At 32.6% G+C, this 21,313-nt stretch overlaps 1 protein-coding gene across 2 annotated transcripts; it reads left to right on the top strand.

The window, feature by feature from the left end:
• The first annotated feature begins 17,518 nt into the window (after nucleotides 1–17,518).
• Nucleotides 17,519–21,074, top strand: LOC111405923 (phytosulfokine receptor 1). Of its 2 annotated transcripts, XM_023035041.1 has the most exons (2): nucleotides 17,519–19,183; nucleotides 19,256–21,074. In XM_023035041.1, exons 1-2 carry the CDS (start codon nucleotides 17,806–17,808, stop codon nucleotides 20,908–20,910), a joined length of 3,033 nt encoding a protein of 1,010 aa, XP_022890809.1. In that variant the 5' UTR covers nucleotides 17,519–17,805; the 3' UTR covers nucleotides 20,911–21,074. The 2 variants fall into 2 exon arrangements, with proteins under 2 accessions (XP_022890809.1, XP_022890808.1); XM_023035040.1 differs by having other exon boundaries at nucleotides 17,519–21,074.
• The last annotated feature ends 239 nt before the right edge of the window (nucleotides 21,075–21,313 follow it).

Raw genomic sequence — 21,313 nt, 5'->3', positions numbered from 1 at the left:
CTTAAAGACTTTTCAAAGATAGCCAAACCCCTGTGCAACCTTTTAGAAAAGGACTCCACATTCATGTTTGATGAAGATTGGCTAAAGGCATTTGAAGCAATAAAAGATAAATTAGTTACAATTCCAATGATGGTAACACCATATTGGGGTCAAACATTTGAAGTCATGCGTGATGTCAGTGACTACGCAGTCGAGGCATTTCTAGGACAAAGGAGTGAAAAGATATTAAGGGCAATTCACAATGCTAGCAAAACTCTGAATGGAGCTTAGATGAATTATACCACTGTTCTTCATTCTCAATGTTTTGATCATAACAAACAAGATTGATATTGTTTTTAACAATTCATTTTGAGTGATGATAGTTCGATGTTAAAATCTATCAAGCAACATATATTGGACTTGAAATGAAGATCATATTGGGAGTTGCTTATGCATTCAAGTCAAATCATTTGAGACGAGAGCTTAAAAGATAAAAGCAAAAAAAAAATCAAGCATTGAAGATCAATGACAAGAAAGATAAATATCAGAAGTTCAAGAGCCAAAAATGGAAGAAACTTTGGAGGAAGATCTAAGACTTGATTCTTTAGGCAAAATGTAAAGGTACTAACACTTTGATATTTGACAAAGAACAGTTAAACTCAAAATCCTTCCATGCATCAAAAATAATTTTTGTGTACTAAAAGTCATTCCAATGCAACGTTTTGATCAAATATAAAAATGACTTTTAAAAGTGATATTTGGACTTTAAAAAAAACATTTTTATCATGAAAAAATAGTTAAAAAATATTTTCCAAAGGTCCATGCACTTTAAAACTTTCATATCGAAACAAACGGGGCCGAAACGTAAAAACACCGTGTTACCAGGGCCGTCAATTGCTCAAAGAGGTGGTCAACCGGACCGGTCGATCGGCCATAGGAGGCGATCGACTGGACACCCTCCAACGATCCACAATTTGACCGTTCTGACTTTCTGATTTTTGCTGTACAAACGGCTATATTGATCTTCCGGACGAGAGGCGATCACCTGACTAGTCTTCTGCAAATACTAATTTTTTCTCGTTTTTGAACTCTATAAATATCCTCACTCTTTCCATTTTTTACAAAATTTTCAAGTGAATCAAAGAGAGATATTTTTGTTTTAAGAATTCTTTGACCCTTCATTTGCATTCATTTCATTTGTTTCCTCATATAAAAAACTTTGATTGATTTAAACTCATTAATCATCATTCTCATCAAAGTTACTTTGATTGTTGAATCAAATTTCTTGAATAATTTTCTTCAACAAAATTTTTCATATCTCTTTGTGCTCAACTTATTTATATCAATTTTCAAAGAGATATATTCTCGAAGAAGTTCTTTGCACTTATATTGTATAAATTTTTCAACTTCTTCATATTGAAATTTTGATTGATTGAATCAAATTTGTAAAATTATCTATTGGGTTTTTGATACCCAATAAATCCCGGGCTATGATGTTAACGTGGGTTAATATTATTTCATAGGCATAGGCCGATGAATGAAATAAGTCCAACAACCAAGTCCATGAGCTACAACGGCCCAATTGTATTCCTTATGGATGACTTGAATCTTGGCCCGTTTACCCTTTAATGGCCCAACTTAAAGCCTAACCCTAGAGTATATATTTGGCTATAACCCTAGCCACTTTCATATGATGTTCTGTGAGACTTTGTGTGAGAAAATGGGCAATCCCGGCTGCCCTCTTTGTGAGTGAAAAAACAGCCCCTAGAAGTGTCCAAAACACCTGTTTACTTTGTGTAATTGGTGGTTTCTTCATAGTATACCTTTGTGGTGTCTTCTCCTAGCCTTTGTGGCCACAAATCATCATCCTTTCTTATCCTGTGTGGGTAAGATTGAAGAGCAACTGAGGTGAATTATATTGGTTGTGGTTTGAAGCCGGTTGGATTGGTTGTTGGTAGAGAAAGGTACGTTGGACTGAGCTTGAAAAACCACCGTTTGAAGATCCTTTTGAAAGAGCTTCCGCAACATTATCATATTCATCAAAGTTTTTCATTTCTCTCTTAGTACTTGATTTATTATAATCATTCATTAAAAGAGAGATATTTCTTGAGAAGATTATTTGATTTACATTGCATTTGATTTTTCTTCATCTTCTCATTGAAATATTTTGATTGGTTGAACTTAATTTTCAATTATCATTTTAATCAAAGTTTTTCATCTAACACTTGAGCTATCATTTGTTACTATTCATTGAAGTGTTATTCTCTCTTAGTACTTAATTTGTTTTGTATTATTTATCAAGAGAGAATTTGATTGTAAAATCACTTTGATAAAGTGTGAGTCGTGTTGAAGTCTCGAAAGCTCAACATTGTGTAAGGATTGGTACTCCTTGTTATAAGTCACCGTGTGGGTCATATTGAGGTCCGATAAAGCTCAATAGTATGGGTCGTGTTGAGGTACCGGAAAGCTCAACGTGTAAAGGATCGATGCTCCTTGTTTGTAAGTCACCAAAAGCTTTGTAGAAGGTTGGATTGCACCATAAGTCAATCAATATAGTGAAAAAGGCCTTGCTCATGTTGGAGAGCTTGGGAACGGGAGAGGTAAATCATTGCATTGGATCAAACCTCCATAACATATCGTTTGGCTTTTATTCCCTTTTACTTATAGTTTTTACATTTGTTTATTACTCAAATCCTTATATTGTTCTTTGCTTGTTAGCGTGTTTGTAGCTATTTGATTCATTTACTTTTGTATTGGTTTAAATCTAGAATTAATTTTCAAAAAAGCTTATATAACCAATTCACCCCCTCTTGGTTAGCTATCCTTGGGTTTTCAATTGGTATCAGAGCAAGGTGCTCAATTTGAAATTAAAGATTTAACAATCTTGAGTAATGGCTAACCACATTTTTTAAAATCTTGAGGGGCAATCTACAAATCGTCTTCCTCGCTTTGATGGTACTAATTATATTTATTGGAAGACTAGAATGACTATATTTATTCAATCAATAGATTATAATATTTGGGAGGTTATTGAATTTGGTCCATTTGTGCCTAAAAAGGTTATTAAAGAGGATAGTAAACCAGATCAAATGATTCCTAAACCTAGAGAAGAATATAGTGAAGTAGATAAACAAAAATTGTCTTTAAATAATAGAGCAAAAAATATATTTTATTGTGCTTTAGATAGGAATGAATTTAATCGTATTAGTACATGTGATTCCGCCTATGATATTTGGCATGCTTTAGAATTTACTCATGTTGGAACTAGCAAAATGAAAGAAACTAAGATAAATTTCTTAGTTAAAGATTTTGAAAATTTCTTTATGAAAGAAAATGAACTGATTGTTGACATGATTACTCGTTTTACCGATATTATTAATGGTCTCAAAGGCTTTGATCGAAAATTCACTAACGGTGAACTTGTGAGTAAAGTTCTTAGCTCACTCTCGGAAGAATGCGGCCCATTGAGAATGTTGATAGAGAACACCAAAGATATCAAAACTTATCTGTTAGAAGAGCTTTATGGAACATTGATGACATATGAGTTAAATCGCACCGAAACGAAGGATAAAACAATGAAAAGCAAAGAAGAAGAAAGACGCCAAATTGCTTTAGAATCAATAGTTGATGAAGGCACTTCAAGTGAAAATTTGAATGATGAAGAATTTGATGATCTAGTTTTTTTTAAGAAATGGAAAATTTTCCTCAACAATCATCAATTCAAAAAGAAAGAAGAAAGGGTGAAGAGAAGAATAGATTCATTAAAAAGAAAAGCACTTCAATCAATATGGGATGAGAGTGATGATGATGACCATGAAGAAGGTTAAATCAAGAGGAAATTGCAAACATGTGTTTCATGGCCTTTGAAAATGAGGTAACCATAAATGACAATTCTTTATATGATGAATTATCTACCTCATATGATGAACTTCTTGAAGAATTTGAAAAAAAAAATTACTCTCAAACACTCTACTCTAACAAAAAAAAAATCTTTATTAGAAAAAGAAGTAAAGAAACTTTTGGAAACTCAAAATGATTTTGAAAAAGAAAAACTCAATTATGATTCTTTAATTAAGGAGAATTTCTATTTAAAAGAAAATATTTTAGATTTCACTCAAATTGTTCACAAATTTACTCAAAGCAAGAAAATTTTTGATTTAATGCTTGGTGAACAAAAATGTGTTTTTGATAAAGAAAGAGTTGGATACAAACCATTTTTAAAACAAAAGTCATTTGAAAACTTCTTTATTAAAGTTTCTACTTTCCCTATCTCAAACATGAGATGTAATTTTTGCAACAAAAATGGACATGTATCTTCTAATTGTTTAATAAAAAAGAGGTTTCACTTTGAGAGCAAATACAAGTGGATTCCAAAGTCTACAAACACTAACAATCAAGGACCCACAGTTTTATGGGTACCAAAGAACAAAAGTTAAATTATTTTGTTGGTATCAAAGAAAATAAAGACCAAACCGTCTTGAGTTAGTGGATGTTTGAGCACACGATCGAGAAACAAGCTATATTCTCAAAAAGAAATAATGGAGCTCAAAATAAAAGAATTGGAGTCAATAAACACTCCAAAGAAGTCATCAATCAAATTGGATGATCAAGGTATATTTGTAAACATAACAAAATATCGAGATATGATCGAATCCTTTCTTTTTAACTACTAGATGTCCCGATGTTATGTTAAGTATGTGCTTATGTGCTATATTTCAATTAATCATAAAGCATAGCACATTTGTACCGAAAAATGGATTTTTAGATATTTAGTGTCACTAGGACATTAGGTTTTTGGCATCCGAATGCACCCACCTAAATTTACTAACTTGTGGAAAATCAATTGAACAATAATTTTACTAAACCTCTAGCTCTTGATAGATCTCTGCATGTTCAAAGGGGTTAGAAAATTTTTGGTTAATTTGAAATATGTGGCTATATGTTTATGCATTGATAAAAGTGTTTCTTTATGTCTCTATAATATCAAATTTGAAATTATTTGTCATCACCTATCTACTTTTATTGAAAAATGTCCCCTTAGTAGATGACATTAAACATAATCCTTTTAATTTTTAGTCAATTTTGTGATAAATTTTATCATATCAAAACTTGATTCTTCCAAATGCTTATGGAGGATGCTACATCAAAAAATGATGTTTATAGGAAGTCAAAATAAGGATGTTTATGTCATTTGAAAGTGAAGAAAAATGTTTATCAAATTTAAAAGATACTTGACTGTGGCATAAGTTTGGGTCATGGACCAACTTTCAAATATTTCCAAAAATTGTTTTTGTTAAAGATATGCCATATTTAAAATTTGAGAAAAAGAAAATTTGTGGCATGTCAAGCAAGTGAGAGTTTCTTCTAACTTAAGCAATAATCTTCGACTACAAAACATATTCGATTTCTTCACATGAATCATTTTGGACAATCTAGGATCACAAACTCAAATGGTAGGCATTACACTTTATTGAAGACTATTCTAGATTTCTTGAATCTTATTTTTGAACCTAAAGGATGAAACTTTGAATCATTTAAATATCTTTATAAAAAAGGTTCAAAATGAAAAGGGATGTACTACTATATGTTTGAAGTGATCATGATGAAGAATTTTGATAATATTGATTTTGGTAATTTTTGCAAAATTGATGGCCATGAACATTACTTCTTGGCTTCTAGAACTTCTCGACAAGATAATGTTGTAGAAAGAAAGAAACGCAAATTGCAAGAAATGATTAGAATTATGCTAAATGGAAATTGCTTACTTAAAATTGTTGGGTTGCAAATTCTTAAACACTAAATTTGGGAATTATCAATGAATTTGAAGTATATGGCTAAATTGATACTAAATGATTTCGTATGATTGACTCTATGTGCAAAAATTTTATCCAAATGATTATACTTCCGTCATTTCATCACTCATGCTTTGACTCATATTTTGACTATAAAGTGATTATTATTCTCTTATTTAAACTTGCACATATTTGGCATCTTGTGATTAATTGAGGGGAATATTATACTATTTTCTAATGGTTGACTTAAAGTTTTGATAGTATATAACATACTCCCTATATGCTACCCTTTTAAGATAAAATTTGAAAAGCATGATTTCTCTTATAAAAGATAGGGAGAATACATGTATAAAAGATAGGGGGAGTAATGTGATATCTAAATATTCTCTATGGTCATGTTTTGATCTTAAATGTTCATGTTTTGATCTTTTTGCTTATGTCAAAAGGGGAAAATGTAGTGAGATGATTATGTATGCTTTGAATTGAAAATATAATGCATGTAGTGAAATGATTATGCATGCTTTGAATTGAAAATATAATATACTTTGAGTATATGAACAAGAGGAAAAGAGTGAATTTATGCTTTAAATATGTGGTTATTGATTTGTAAAAGTAAGGGGGAATATAAACCATGTGATAAATTCATAAAGTATATTCCTTTATCAAATTGATATAAATTGTTCAATTCTAACTTGCAAATCATCTGGTTTGTCATAATCAAAAAAGGGGAAATTGTTGACCTATGGTTGACTTCATTTTCAATGTTTTGATCATAACAAACAAGATTGATATTATTTCTAATAATTTATTTTGAGTGATGATAGTTCAATATTAAAATCTATCAAGCAACATATATTGGACTTGAAATGAAGATCCAATTGGAAGTTGCTTATGCATTCAAATCAAATCATTTGAGACGAGAACTTAAAAGATAAACTTCAAGAAAAGTCAAGTATTGAAGATCAATGACACGAAAGATAAAGATCAAAAGTTCAAGAGCCAAACATGGAAGAAACTTCAGAGGAAGATCTAAGACTTGATTTCTTAGGCAAAATGTAAAGGTACTAACACTTTGATATTTGACAAAGAATAGTTAAGCTCAAAATCGTTCTATGCATCAAAAACAATTTTTGTGCACTAAAAGTCATTCCAATGCAACGTTTTGATCAAATATAAAAATGACTTTTAAAAGTGATATTTGGACTTAAAAAAAAACATTTTTATCATGAAAAAATAGTTAAAAATATTTTCCAAATGTCCATGCACTTTAAAACTTTTATATCGGAACAAACAGGGCCAAAAAGTAAAAATCCCGCGCTGCCCAGACGGTCGACCGGCCATAGGAGGCGATCGACCAGACACCCTCCAACGGTCCACAATTTGACGGTTCTGACTTCTGATTTTTGCTGTACAAACGGTTATATTGATCTTCCGGACAAGAGGCGATCAATCGGACTAGTCTTCCGCAAATACAGATTTGTTCTCGTTTTTGAACTCTATAAATATTTTCACTCTTTCCATTCTTCACAAGATTTCCAAGTGAATCAAAGTGAGATATTTTTGTTGTAAGAATTCTTTGAGCCTTCATTTGCATTCATTTCATTTGTTTCCTTATATAAAAAATTTTGATTGATTTAAACTCATTAATCATCATTTTCATCAAAGTTTTACATCTTTCTTTATGTTTAACTTATTTATATCATTCTTAAAAGAGTGGTATATTCTTGAAGAAGGTATTTGCATTTACATTGCTTAAATCTTTCTATTTCTTCATATTGAAAAACTTTGATTGTTGAATCAAATTTCTTGAATAATTTCCTTCATCAAAATTTTTTGTATCTCTTTGTGCTCAACTTATTTATATCAATTTTCAAAGAGAGATATATTCTCGAAGAAGTTCTTTGCACTTATATTGCATAAATTTTTCAACTTCTTCATATTGAAAATTTTGATTAATTGAATCAAATTTGTAAAATTATCATATTCATCAAAGTTTTTCATTTCTCTCTTAGTACTTGATTTATTATAATCATTCATTAAAAGAGAGATATTTCTTGAGAAGATTATTTGATTTACATTGCATTTGATTTTTCTTCATCTTCTCATTGAAATATTTTGATTGGTTGAACTTAATTTTCAATTATCATTTTAATCAAAGTTTTTCATCTAACACTTGAACTATCATTTGTTACTATTCATTGAAGTGTTATTCTCTCTTAGTACTTAATTTGTTTTGTATTATTTATCAAAAGAGAATATGATTATAAAATCACTTTGATAAAGTGTGAGTCGTGTTGAAGTCTCAGAAAGCTCAAAATTGTGTAAGGATTGGTGCTCCTTTTTGTAAGTCATCGTGTAGGTCATATTGAGGTCCCGTAAAGCTCAATAGTGTGGGTCGTGTTGAGGTTCCGAAAAGCTCGACGTTGTAAAGGATCGGTGCTCCTTGTTTGTAAGTCACCAAAAGCTTTGTAGAAGGTTGGATTGCACCATAAGTCAATCAATATAGTGAAAAAGGTCTTGCTCGTGTTGGACAGCTTGGTAACAGGGGACATAGATCATTGCATTGGATTGAACCTCCACAACATATCGTTTGGCTTCTATTCCCTTTTACTTATAGTTTTTACATTTGTTTATTACTCAAATTCTTATATTGTTCTTTGCTTGTTATCGTGTTTGTAGTTATTTGATTCATTTACTTTTGTATTGGTTTAAATCTAGAATTAATTTTCGAAAAAGTTTATATAACCAATTCACCCCCCTCTTGATTAGCTATCCTTGGGTTTTCGACCACAACAGAGAAGGAAATGTTAGTAGTGGTCTTTGCATGTAACAAGTTCAGATTCTATCTCATTGGCACCAAAGTAATCATTTATACAGATCATGTAGCAATCCAATATCTATTTAAATAGAAAGATGCCAAGCCATGCCTAATTCGATGGATCTTGCTGTTACAAGAATTTGATGTATTGATTTGGGATAAGAAATACATTGAGAATGTCATTGCTGATCAGCTCTCACGATTAAAAAATGAAGAAGTGATAAGAAATTTTTCCTAAGGAGCTTCTGTTAGCAGTTTCATTAAGGATCCCATGGTATGTTGACTTTGTTAACTACTTGGCATGTGAAAAAATGCCACCTGACATGACCTCCTATTAAAAGAAGAAATTCTTATATGATGTCAAGTCATATTGTGGGATTATAGGCCACTTTTCAATACATGCACTTATATGAGAATCAGGAGGTATATCTCTGCGGAAGAAGTACAATCAATTATGGAGCATTGTCATTCCTCCCCTTATGGAGGTTATTTTGGTCCCACATGTACTGCTTCAAAGGGATTACAATCAAGATTTTAATGGCCAACTCTTTTCAAGGGCTGTTATGCTTTTATGAAGACATGTGACCGTGTCAATGCATGGGAAATATTGAAGACATCACAAACTTCCATTGACTAATATGTTTGAGGTGGAGCTATTTGATATGTGAGGTATAGACTTCATGGGTCCTTTCCCACCATCCATAGGCCAAGTCTATTTTCTTCTTGCAGTAGACTACGTTTTCAAGTAGGTTGAAGCCGTTGTTATACCAATGAATGATGCAAAGGTAGTTTTGAAATTTTTGCAGAAAAACATCTTCACTCGATTTGGCATGTCAAGGGCAATAGTAAGTGACAAAGGTACCCATTTTTGCAACAAACTTTTCAATTCCCTTGTGGCTAAATACAATGTCAGGCACAAACTAGCACTTGGTTATCATCTCCAATCAAATGGGCTGGCAAAGATCTCCAACAAGGAGATTAAACAAATATTGGAGAAGATAGTGAACACAAACAGCAAGGATTGGTCTTGGAAGCTTGATGAAGCATTATGGGGCATATCGGACAGCCTTTAAAATGCCAATTGGAATGTCAACTTACTTCTTGGTACTCCGGAAAGCATGTCACCTACAGGTTGAATTGGGCATTGAGCCTATTGGGCTGTGAAGAAGTTGAACTTGGATATGAAATTAGTCAGTCCACAACGCTTGTTGCAGCTTGATGAATTGAAGAAATTTCGGAACGACATTTATGAAAATGCAAAGATATACAAAGAACAAATAAAGATGTGGTGTGCCAAGAGAAACCTTAAGAGAGAATTCAAACCAGGAGAACGAGTTCTTCTATTCAACTCTCACTTTAAACTTTTCCAAATTTTTCTGTGAAAGATAAAGATAATTGTTGGCTTTATTGACCTGAGCACCCAAATATACTATGCCCATTTTTGGTTTGGATAAAAATTAGATTTTGATAAAAATAGATTTAATGTGTTGTTGGAATAGTTTATCAAAGTTGCGAATCACATGAAATGTGTAGTTGAAAATGAGTTTGAAGAAAAATAAATTTTTTCGAAATTTGTACCAAGCTTAGTCTACCATATTGTGTTAGGCCTCTTTATACGATAGGACAGATAAGTATGCCTTAGGGGTCGTACCAAGACCAACCCATCTCGGGTCCCTTGGCTCTTGAGCACGTTTGGTTAAGTTTAAAAGTTGTCAACTACCTCTTTATTTTAGGGAAGTTGTTAGTAACTAACTTTTGTTGCAGCATATGTTTGGTGAAAAGAAAGTAAACACAGGCCAATCTATCTTAGATCTCAGGTCTCTAGCATTTTGGATAAGTTTACAAGTTACTTGTTAAGTAATTTGCTACCAGAAAAGTGACATAACTGTGTGTTCAAAAAACTTCTTTTTCAAAAAATTACCTTTTACATTCTTCGAAAAGTAAATTTAATGAATACTCATTGAACTTTATATAACATTACTACTTGCTCACTAAACATTGAAACATTACTCATTGCTTACTCATTGATCACTCATCTGATTTCCATCACTTTAAACTAACGGAATCTACCAACGTGGCACATCACACATGAAATGGGCCAAAAGTGTAGAAAGCTACTCCCAAAACCTTCATCTTCTTCCTCTAGTTCTTGGACCCTGAATATAGCCTAGTAAGTGCAGCAGATTTGGGGGCAAATTTATGGGCAATTTTTTGGGTTTTTCACAGATTTGGGGGTGAATTTGGGTTTTGATTTGGGACACTTCGTTCATGGGTACATTGTGGCAAGAAAATGAAAGCTAGAATTGTTGTTTGATGCCCATTCGATCTTGGAAAGAAAAAGCACAAAGCCATCCTACTTCGTTGGCTGCAACGACAGCGCGTCAAGCTGCAACCTTCGCTCGGTCCGCATCTATGATTCCCCGTCATGGCCTCGCTGACGCCGCTGGTCATCATGGGCCACCTAAGGTTGATTTCTAGAAAGACCCCATGAGTCCATCCGAGTGGAAGGAAGAGTACTTTGTGATTGTCTCCTTATCTGGCTGGGGTTTGCTTTTCTTTGGAGGGTACAAGTTCTTCACGGGAGGTAAGAAGAACAATGAGAAATTGGTGGAAGCAACACATTACATTAGAGTGAAGAATTTTGAACGTCGTCATTACAGAAACTTTCTTCTAATATATTGGACTTCCAATTTCCCAGTTTGATTTTGATGTATGGAGACAATTCAACCGTTTCCAATGAATTTGAATGATCATTGAAATGCTCAACTCAGGTGATGACTGAAATAATACAAACTTCAAACACTATAGAATATCAAACGAAGTTGAAATATTACATTCTTAATATAATTTTGAAGTACTCACGGCCTAATATTTTATGTCATTAATGGTGTGTGAAATAGCCAATCGCATCAAATGTTACGACGCGTCAAAGTAGGCCGTTCCGAACTAATATTTCGAGAATTTCGATAACAGGCTAATTTTAAAAATTCTTCGACGATTATACGCTAGCCGTTTCCATATATCTTCTACATCCTCTCGAAACTCATTTCGAGAATTATATCATAAACATATCGAATGATTTAAATGAATATTAAAAATAGTTAAACGTACATCAAATGTGTATTCTAAAAAGAGACGTATAACTAGTCTTTTTTGAAAAAAAAAAATCAATTATTTTATTAATTTTTTTTATTTTTGAAAGACAAATTTCTCAATATAATTTACATCATTTTATTAGGTAATTTTATATGTAGTATGACGTCAAATTTCATTTTTTCGGACGTAAAAATTCTTAATAAAATTTTTATTACTTCATAGGGGTTATAAATTGTTATACTATTTTTTCATCTTAATTATTTTTATATCTGAAAAAAATTTATATATATAAAAAATTCAATCATTTTTAGGATTTTTTTTATTGTGTTTTTTGGTGAGAACAAGATAATGGGAACTTATAGATTTCAACCTACTTTGATAGATACGATCTGTTAAATGCAGTGAAAGTGAATTTGAGGATGGGAACCACTTCTATCGATTGCTTGAGCACGAGCCCTTCATTCCCAAATGCTATAATTTCAGAGGATCAGTAAATGACAGTGAGCCCAAGAATGCTGCTGTTGTAAATCAGAGGCTTGCCAGAATAATGTCCGCCATACTTGAGTCCTATGCCTCTGATGAAGACGCCATCTTGATTATGTTGGCATCAGAAACAGTGAAGAATTGAGGAGGTAGAATAACCATTACATTAGTTGCAATTATATTACATGACCCTTTGTGTATGCTACGGTAGTCTGATAAACACGTATGACATGTTGATCAAATTGTTATATTCCATTGCAATGAGGAGACTTGTAGATCCTTTAGCTTTTACGCTCTTAACAGGAAAATGCTTTGAGTTAGATCAGTCTTGTTCAGCCCAAATCCTCTTTCTCCTTTTCGTTTTGGTTATAATTTGCATGTCTTTCTTCTGGAGTTAGTATATATAGAAATTGAATGGGCTTGATGACTAGGATTGATCGGGATCAAAACAAAGCTCTTTCAACTTGAAGACTTCCTTTTTAGCTCATGACTGTTTTCTTTTTTTATCGAACAGACAGTCTTGCAACAATCAAACATTTACAGATAAGAAAAGTTCATATTAACCTTTTTCACATTTTTATTGGACCCTCTTGACTAGCTACTTTAGCCTGTGTGAAGTTTATTTACTTCAATTACTGTCATGTCTTTTGTTGTTTATCAAGTTTGAATAGAAACTGATTATAGATTTGGGTTAAGTCGTTGTCATGCATTAGCAATATAAAACTGGCTACCTATACTATATGTAACCTTTTTCTTTACTAACTGATTATAAATGCAAGTATAATTGGCTAACTTCATACTTCCTTTCTTTATGAACATAGATACATAAATTGTTGTCATTGTTGTGTCCGACTGCACCCTTCTATTTGCAGGTTTCACTGAAAGATCATGCACTTCCGCTATTATTTTTTGGAATACAAGGCAGTTTTATATAAACCTCATTTGCCACTCTCTCTGATGACAAATGCAGACTAAGGGCCTGTTCGATAATGATTATGAGAATTATTTTTTTGACCGTTAGAAGAAAATGTGGGTTCCAACTGTGAATACAGAAGTCAAAAATGTTGGCTAACTATTGTAAGTAATGGTCAGAAAATTATTTTTTTGGGGTGAAAAATCAAAACCAAACGGGGGCTAAGATAGAAAAATATCAAACAACTTTTCAACGTGGGAGGTATATTTTAATACTTCAAAGGATTTGTCAAATATTTTCTAGACCATAGTTCTTTTGCAAATCAATTTTATTTTGTCAATTCTTGCTACATGCATAGATTTCTTGCTCCTTATTGAGGTCGAAGATATTATTTATGTGACTATAGTGGATGAGGAAGACTGTGGAAAGGAAGAGTTGTTCAAGTATAGATGCTCATATGTCAATATTATTGAACGTTGCATTGGAGAGTGAAAGCCAAGATTTATCATTTTAAGATCAATTACCGATCTTTTACTTGTTGGGCAAAGACAAAACTTCAATCATCATGATGATTCGGATGGTTCTTTTGATCAATATTCATCAATAAATATAGTCTTTCAAGATGTGTAAAAGTTAAGTGAACATACAGACGTCATACAATTTGATGCTAGTCAAGCTACTCAAATGAGACAAATCATAAATCAAAATGCTACACAAATGTGGAATAACTATTCTGCCACTCATAAATGATTCCGTCAATTATTTTTCTGTCTCAATTTCCCAATTATGTTTTTTTTCACCTATTAGTATTTACGCAAGCAATCTTGTTATTCTTGATAAACAAACATTCATGATTTTTTAATTCCTATTGAGATCGAAAATATTATTTACGCGATTATATTGCTTGAGGAAGATCGGGTGGAAAGAAAAAGTTTCAACTATTGGTACTAATTGTGCTGAAATATTACTAAACATTGCATTTAAGTGTGAAAGGCAAAATATCTCATTTTTAAATCATCAAATTTTTACTTCATTAACCAGGACGTTTTGGATAGTCTAACTCTATATTCAACGAAAAATATAGCATTTCAAGATGTGTTAAAGTTAAGTGAAGATCAAAACGTCATAAAATTTGATGCTAGTCGAATTGTTCAAATGGAACAAGTCATAGATCATATTGCCACACAAATGTAGAATAATTACTCTATGACTCATAAATGATTTCACAGATTTATTTTATTACTTTAGTTGTCCAATTGTGTTTATTTCGACTTTTTATACTTAAGCATGTTCACTTGTTACTGCACTGTTTGCTGCAATCTTATTATTCACAATAATATTCTGCAATTCTCTTTTGACGTCATTAATTTTTATTTTATTATTTCTATTTTTTACCAAAACAATTTATTATTTATTTGTATTTTATTTGTGAAGCGGGAAAAAATATTATAAACTTTACCAACTTTAAAAATGTATATATTATTTGGTAATATATTAAAAAAATTATTTACTGAATAATCAAATTTCATTGTACAAATTGTCATAAAATAATTTCTAAAAACTTCAAATCAAACTTGCTTTCCATTTTTCTGTTTGAGAAACAAATTTTTCATAATGACAAATGAAATAAATTTTTTTTGTAATCTTAAAAAACCTGTTTTCAAAAAATTTTGATAATAAATTCAAAAATTAAAATTAAAAACTGAAATACAAATAAAAGGGCCTAAGCATTGAGTTAATGTTTTATTAATTAAAACAAGTAAATTACTTACAGATTTATCCTTAAAAACGCAATTACATCTCGAAAAAATTTTTACTCATAAATAATATATAGTTTAAAAATTTTTAAAATAAATTGAATAATGGTATATCACGCTGTTATATAGATCGTTGATCAGATAATGAATAATATTACTCAAAAAAATTTTGGTCAATGATTATATTACTCTTAAATTTTCCTTACAAAAAGGGGTGAAAAACTTGATCTTAACCTTATTCAATCACGCTGCGCTGGATATGAGTCGACTACCCAATTTGTAAATTATGACATTTGAAGAACAATTTTTGATTCTAAAATAGAAAATATTAATTCCGTTCCCGCTAACTTTGACGCCCAAAACGGTTGAAATTTTGAATAAGGCAGGCAGACCAACATAGAATTGACTACCTGGCATGTGTGAAACCTTGAAAGTCACCAACCCTACTGGCTACTGCTCATTATTATTTAAAAAAAAAAAAAAAGTTGAACCCAACTTTGAGGATCTCATCGTCCCCCTTCTATAATTTTATAAGAGAGGTAAATCGCGGGATGTGTTCCAATAGGTTAGGAAATAAGAGCTGACTATATACTGCGCCTACAAGAAGTCCAATTCCATATTTTAGGAATCGAACCCCTACACTACGACTGCCAACAAGATGTAATATAATCTCATTCCAGTCCTTTATACCACTGGGCTATACCCCAGGGGACTGCTCATTATTATTATTATTATTAAGGTGTGCTAATTATAAATAACTAATAACTACAAATTACTTCCCGAACTAGAAAGCGCCGGGTAATTTCACACCTAAAGAGATAAATGTACAGTTATTAAATTGAATGGTCAACTTCCAAGTTTGGTTTATTTTGCTCATACTTTGACAACCGTTATTTCAAAAAATAATAATAAAAATAAAAAAATCCTACACTTAAATTCAAAAATTTTTACTATTTTTTAATTACACATACTCCAAAAATTTACCATTTAAAACATTGTTTTTTATTAAATAATAACCATCAAACAAGGACAATAAGGGCTGTTTGACGGGCTTTAAAATTTTAACTTGTTTGTTAAATTATCATTCTTTCTCACACATTTACACAATAAAATATTCTATATACAAAACAATAAAATTTCTTTATTTTTTTAAAGACACATTGTCCAACACATACTATTCAAAACTCTTTAATTTGTCAAATAATGGGTGACAAACAAGAGCTAAATAATAGTTCATTTTATAGTTCATTATAATTCTTTACTAGGGGTTGGAATAATTCTGTGCCCCATATTTGTTCTTCAATTTTTTAAAGAAGTAAATTTTATTAGGAGGGTGTTTGACACTCATTTTGTTGAAAAAATAAATTTTAGAATAGTAGATTAATGGAGAATGTGTAGAAAAAAAATAAAAAAAATTATTTACTTGTAATATTATTTTAATCAAGAATGTGTGGTTAAAAAGAAAAAAGAAAAAAATTCATTTTGATAAAAATGAAAATCAAACGGGCCCTTAGAACAATAATTGACATTTTATTACATTTAACTAACTTATTTATTTATATATATGTTCATTGTAGCAAGATAGATTTCATTGAGAATGAGAATGGACAATCAGCCCTTTTGGCACAAAATTTGCTTTTTCATTAGGAAGGAACGTTTGATAAGATTTCTACTTTTTATAAAAGAATTTTATAAGAAAGTTATTTTAGACTAACTTTTTTAAAAAATTCTTATAATCAAATAAAGTATTTAAAAACATATCAAGATATTTTCAAATCAGATTCTAATCTGAAAAGTGATTTTTGACTTTTTAAAAGTTCCGAAAGCATGTCCAATCTCACTTTGGATTAATTTTATTTAAAAACTATTATAACCATACAAATCACTTTCAAAAAATTACCCTAATATGCTTGAAAACAATGTCTTAGTCTAAGAACGGTTTTTATTTTTTTAAAATCCTGCCAAACAAACCCTAAATCTTGGATTGAATTTCTTTTACCTATTTCTCAAAGTAATGTATTATTAGTAAGTTGACTCCAACTTTCAAATAATTATAATTGGGTGCTCAATCTTTCATTCTAGCTAGAGGTGAAATCGACATAACTCGACCACTGAAATGACAAAATCGAGTTAAATGGTTCAAAAAATCAATCCAAATCAACCTGAATCAAGTTCGTTTAGTTTGTCTTCTCCAATGGTAATTTGCATTTGAAATCATTTTTTACAACTCGAGCCTAAAATCGACCCGACTGCCTATCATAAATTTGAAGATATAAAGACCACGTGACAATTTAATAGAGATTTAAATATTTTTGTCATATGGTATTTCTAACTGTTAACAAAAAATGGGAGACCAACTTGTTCCTTTTACAAATGTTAGATACAAACCATGTAATTTTCGTCTCTCTCGACGGCCATAAACATTTGATTAAGCCCTTGTTTGGGCTTAATTACGATAAATTTTTTGAGAAAAATATATTTTAAAATAATTATTTTTAAAGAATGTATGATTGAAGAGCATGAAAATTTTTATATTTGCGCATAATATTATTTTATTTAAAAATATATGATTAAAAAGAATTAAATAAAAAAAAGTATTTTGAATAAAATGGATTAGGCTAAATTGAATTTGCTTCCCCATTACTCGCAGCTGTCAAAATAAATGGCTATACAGTTCCCAATTTCATTTATTGCCACCTTCATTCTCTCTCTCTAGAATTCTCATGCCTATGCGGAGAAAAATCTTCAGCAGCCTCATTTGGACCCAAGGGAGAGAGGTTCTCAAGTCAAAAGCTTCATCAATTTTTTGGCCTGTACATTTTCCTTTTTCTGAATAAGTGTACCCAGTATTCTCACTAATATTTTTCTTCCAGTTCTTTTGTTGCACGCTCTTAAGCAAAAATGGAAAATAGAAAATCTTGATTTCAGGTGGTTTTTTTGTTTTTCCTTTTTTTGTTTTTTCAAGAGATGGGTATGTTAAAGTTCTATCTAATCGTGATCTTTGTTGGGTTTTCTGTGCAAGTTGTGGTTCTAAACTCGCAGAACTTGACTTGCAACCCGAATGATTTGAAAGCATTGGAGGGTTTCGTCAGTAGGCTGGAGTTAGGTATTGAAGGATGGGACTTCAACTCATCTTCATCTAATTGCTGTAATTGGGTAGGAATCACTTGCAATTCTTCTTCATCTAGTGGTGTTAATGATTCCTTCAATTCTGGTAGGGTTGTTAAATTGGAGCTTGGGAAAAAAAAGCTTCGTGGAAGCATCCATGAATCTTTAGGCAATTTGGAGCAACTGAAAACCCTTAATCTCTCGCACAATTTCCTCAAAGGGTTTATTCCTCTTTCACTGTTACATTTGCCAAAGTTAGAAATCTTGGACTTGGCCTACAATGAAATCGATGGCCTGTTTCCAAATAGCATAAACCTTCCTTCAATCAGAGTTCTAAACATTTCTGAGAATGCGATTCAGGGTCCAGTTCCTGTGGGCATTTGTAGCAACTCAACCCGGCTTTCGGTTTTGAATTTGGGATTCAATAACTTGAGTGGAAATCTGCCTCCTGGAATAGGGAATTGTACTTCATTGGAGGATCTCTGCCTTAGTTCCAATTTACTCTCTGGTGGTTTACCTGAAAATCTGTTTTGGCTGCCAAAATTAGCAAATTTGTCTCTTCAGGAGAATCGATTTTCTGGACAGCTTAGTGGCCTATTTGGTAACCTCTCTAATCTTGTCCGCGTGGATATATCTTTAAATGGGTTTTCAGGAAATTTGCCAGATGTTTTTCATAGATTTGGAAAGTTGAATTATTTTTCAGCTGAGTCCAATAGTTTCACTGGTAAAATACCACAAACATTGGCAAATTCCCCTACTATCGCGTCACTTAGTTTGAGAAATAATTCCTTGAGCGATATGATTGAGCTTAATTGTTCGGCAATGACTAGTCTTGTTTCGCTTGATTTGGCTACCAATCGGTTCAGTGGGAAGATTCCCGATAACTTACCTTCCTGCCCACGACTAAAGACTATAAATTTTGCGAAGATCAACTTCGCTGGGCAAATCCCAGAAAGCTTCAAGAATTTTCAGAGTCTTTCTCACCTTTCCCTCTCAAACTCCAGTATTTCCAATCTTACAGCGGCTCTTGAAATTTTACAGCATTGTAGAAAATTGACCACTCTGGTTCTTTCTTTGAATTTTCGAGATGAAGCAATGCCAACTTTTTCTAGTCTACAGTTTACTGGGCTCGAGGCTCTTGTTATTGCCAACTGCAGACTCACGGGTATAATTCCTCAGTGGTTGAGCGGGTGTACGAATTTGCGACTGCTGGATTTGTCCTGGAACCGTATAGAGGGTACAATTCCATCTTGGTTTGGCAATTTCCAATTTATGTTCTACTTAGATTTATCGAACAACTCTTTTACAGGGCAGATTCCAAAAGAACTTACTAGACTACCGAGCCTCATCTCTGGCAATGTCTCATTGAAGGATCCATCCCTGGATTTCCCATTTTTCCTGAAAAAGAACGTCAGCCATGAAGCTTTACCGTATAAACAAATTTTAAGCTTTCCTCCTACTTTGGATCTTGGTAATAACATTTTCACCGGACCAATTTGGCCGGAGTTCGGCAATCTGAAAGGATTACATATTTTGGATCTGAAATGCAACAATTTGTCGGGGTCCATCCCCAGTGAACTTTCCCGCATGACGAGCTTAGAAACTTTGGATTTATCCCATAACAGTCTGAATGGGACGATACCTCTTTCTTTAGTTAACCTCAGCTTTTTGTCAAAGTTCAGTGTTGCTTATAATAAACTGCACGGAGCAATTCCTACTGGTGGCCAGTTCATTACCTTTTCAAACTCAAGCTTTGAAGGGAACCCAGATCTCTGTGGTGAGAATGGTACTTATCCTTGTCCCAATGGCAATCGAGTACCTGATCTATCGGCGAACAGATCAGGAAAACCAGGAGGCATTATTATTGCAATGGCTGTCGGAATTGGAATCGGAACTGTTTTTATTCTTGCTTTTATGTCTTTGATCATTATGTGGGCATGTAGTCGAAAAGTTATTGATACTGAATGGCAGGATGTTGGTACTGTTGAGAAGGATTTGGAAGAACTAGGTTCGTCGAGTCTTGTTATACTTTTCCAAAACACAGAAACTAACAAGGAGATTTCACTTGGTGACCTTGTGAAAGCTACTAATGATTTTGATCAATCAAATATCATTGGTTGTGGAGGCTTCGGTTTGGTCTACAAGGCCATCCTTCCTGATGGTAAGAGGGTTGCTATTAAACGGCTCTCTGGTGAATACGGTCAGATGGAGAGAGAATTCCAAGCTGAAATAGAGACACTCTCGAGAGCTCAGCATCCAAATCTTGTTCATCTTCAGGGCTACTGCAAGTACAAGAATGACAGGCTTCTGATATACTCCTACATGGAGAATGGCAGCCTTGATTACTGGCTGCATGAGAAAGTTGACGGACCTTCGTCTTTGGATTGGGATATGAGGCTGCAGATTGCCCGAGGGTCAGCAAGAGCACTTGCTTACTTGCATCAATCTTGTGAACCTCATATCCTTCACCGAGATATAAAATCTAGCAATATCCTTTTAGATGAAAATTTTGAAGCTCGGCTGGCTGATTTTGGTCTTGCAAGGCTCATTTATCCCTATGACACTCATGTCTCAACTGATCTTGTTGGGACCTTAGGCTACATCCCTCCTGAGTATGGCCAGGCTTCTGTTGCAACCTATAAGGGCGATGTGTATAGTTTTGGAGTCGTTCTTTTGGAGCTTCTAACTGGGAAGAGACCAATGGACATGTGCAAATCGAAAAGCAGACGTGATTTGATCTCTTGGGTAATTCAAATGAAAAGCGAAAAGAGGGAAACCGAAGTGTTCGATCCATTTATTTATAACAAAGAAAATGCTGATGAAATGTTATGGGTTCTCGAGATTGCATGTCTTTGCTTAAGTGAGATCCCAAAGATAAGGCCTTCTACAGAGCAGTTAGTTTCTTGGCTTGATTCAACATCTAGCTTTTCATCGGAAAGTGGAAATTTGTTATCTTTCTGCTGAGCAATATCTTTTAATTTATACTTCTGTAATTAAATTTCACAATCCTTCACATTTAGCAGAGGTCTAGTGTATATAGTTTTATGCATTAATTCAAATGTAAACATGAAGGAGAGAGTACTCTTAACGTCCTGCAATAATAAAAGCATCACTTCATGTATCCTATATGTGTTTTCTTGATGGAGTATTTGCTGTTTGTTAGTATATGCAAGTAAAATTCTTAAAATTTGAGGTCTTACATTAACCAATTTGCATTACAAAGGGTAGGAAGTCGAAATTTCACCCATTTTCCTATCCTTAAATTCACTTGAGAAAATTGTTTTTCTATGGTGGTACTCGATAATAATTTTGTATTTTCATTTACTGCTTCAGGTTTTGTTGAGGTTGTGTGTGTTAACTTAGTTTG

The sequence above is a fragment of the Olea europaea genome, chromosome 12 (assembly GCF_002742605.1).
Source record: "Olea europaea var. sylvestris chromosome 12, O_europaea_v1, whole genome shotgun sequence".
Taxonomy (NCBI): domain Eukaryota; kingdom Viridiplantae; phylum Streptophyta; class Magnoliopsida; order Lamiales; family Oleaceae; genus Olea; species Olea europaea.
Note: the sequence above shows the minus strand (reverse complement) of the source record. Positions and strands in the feature narration are given on the sequence as shown.

Bases quoted from the DNA above. Each gene is read 5' to 3' on its own strand.
- LOC111405923 (XM_023035040.1), top strand. From the start codon at position 17,806: ATGGGTATGTTAAAGTTCTATCTAATCGTGATCTTTGTTGGGTTTTCT.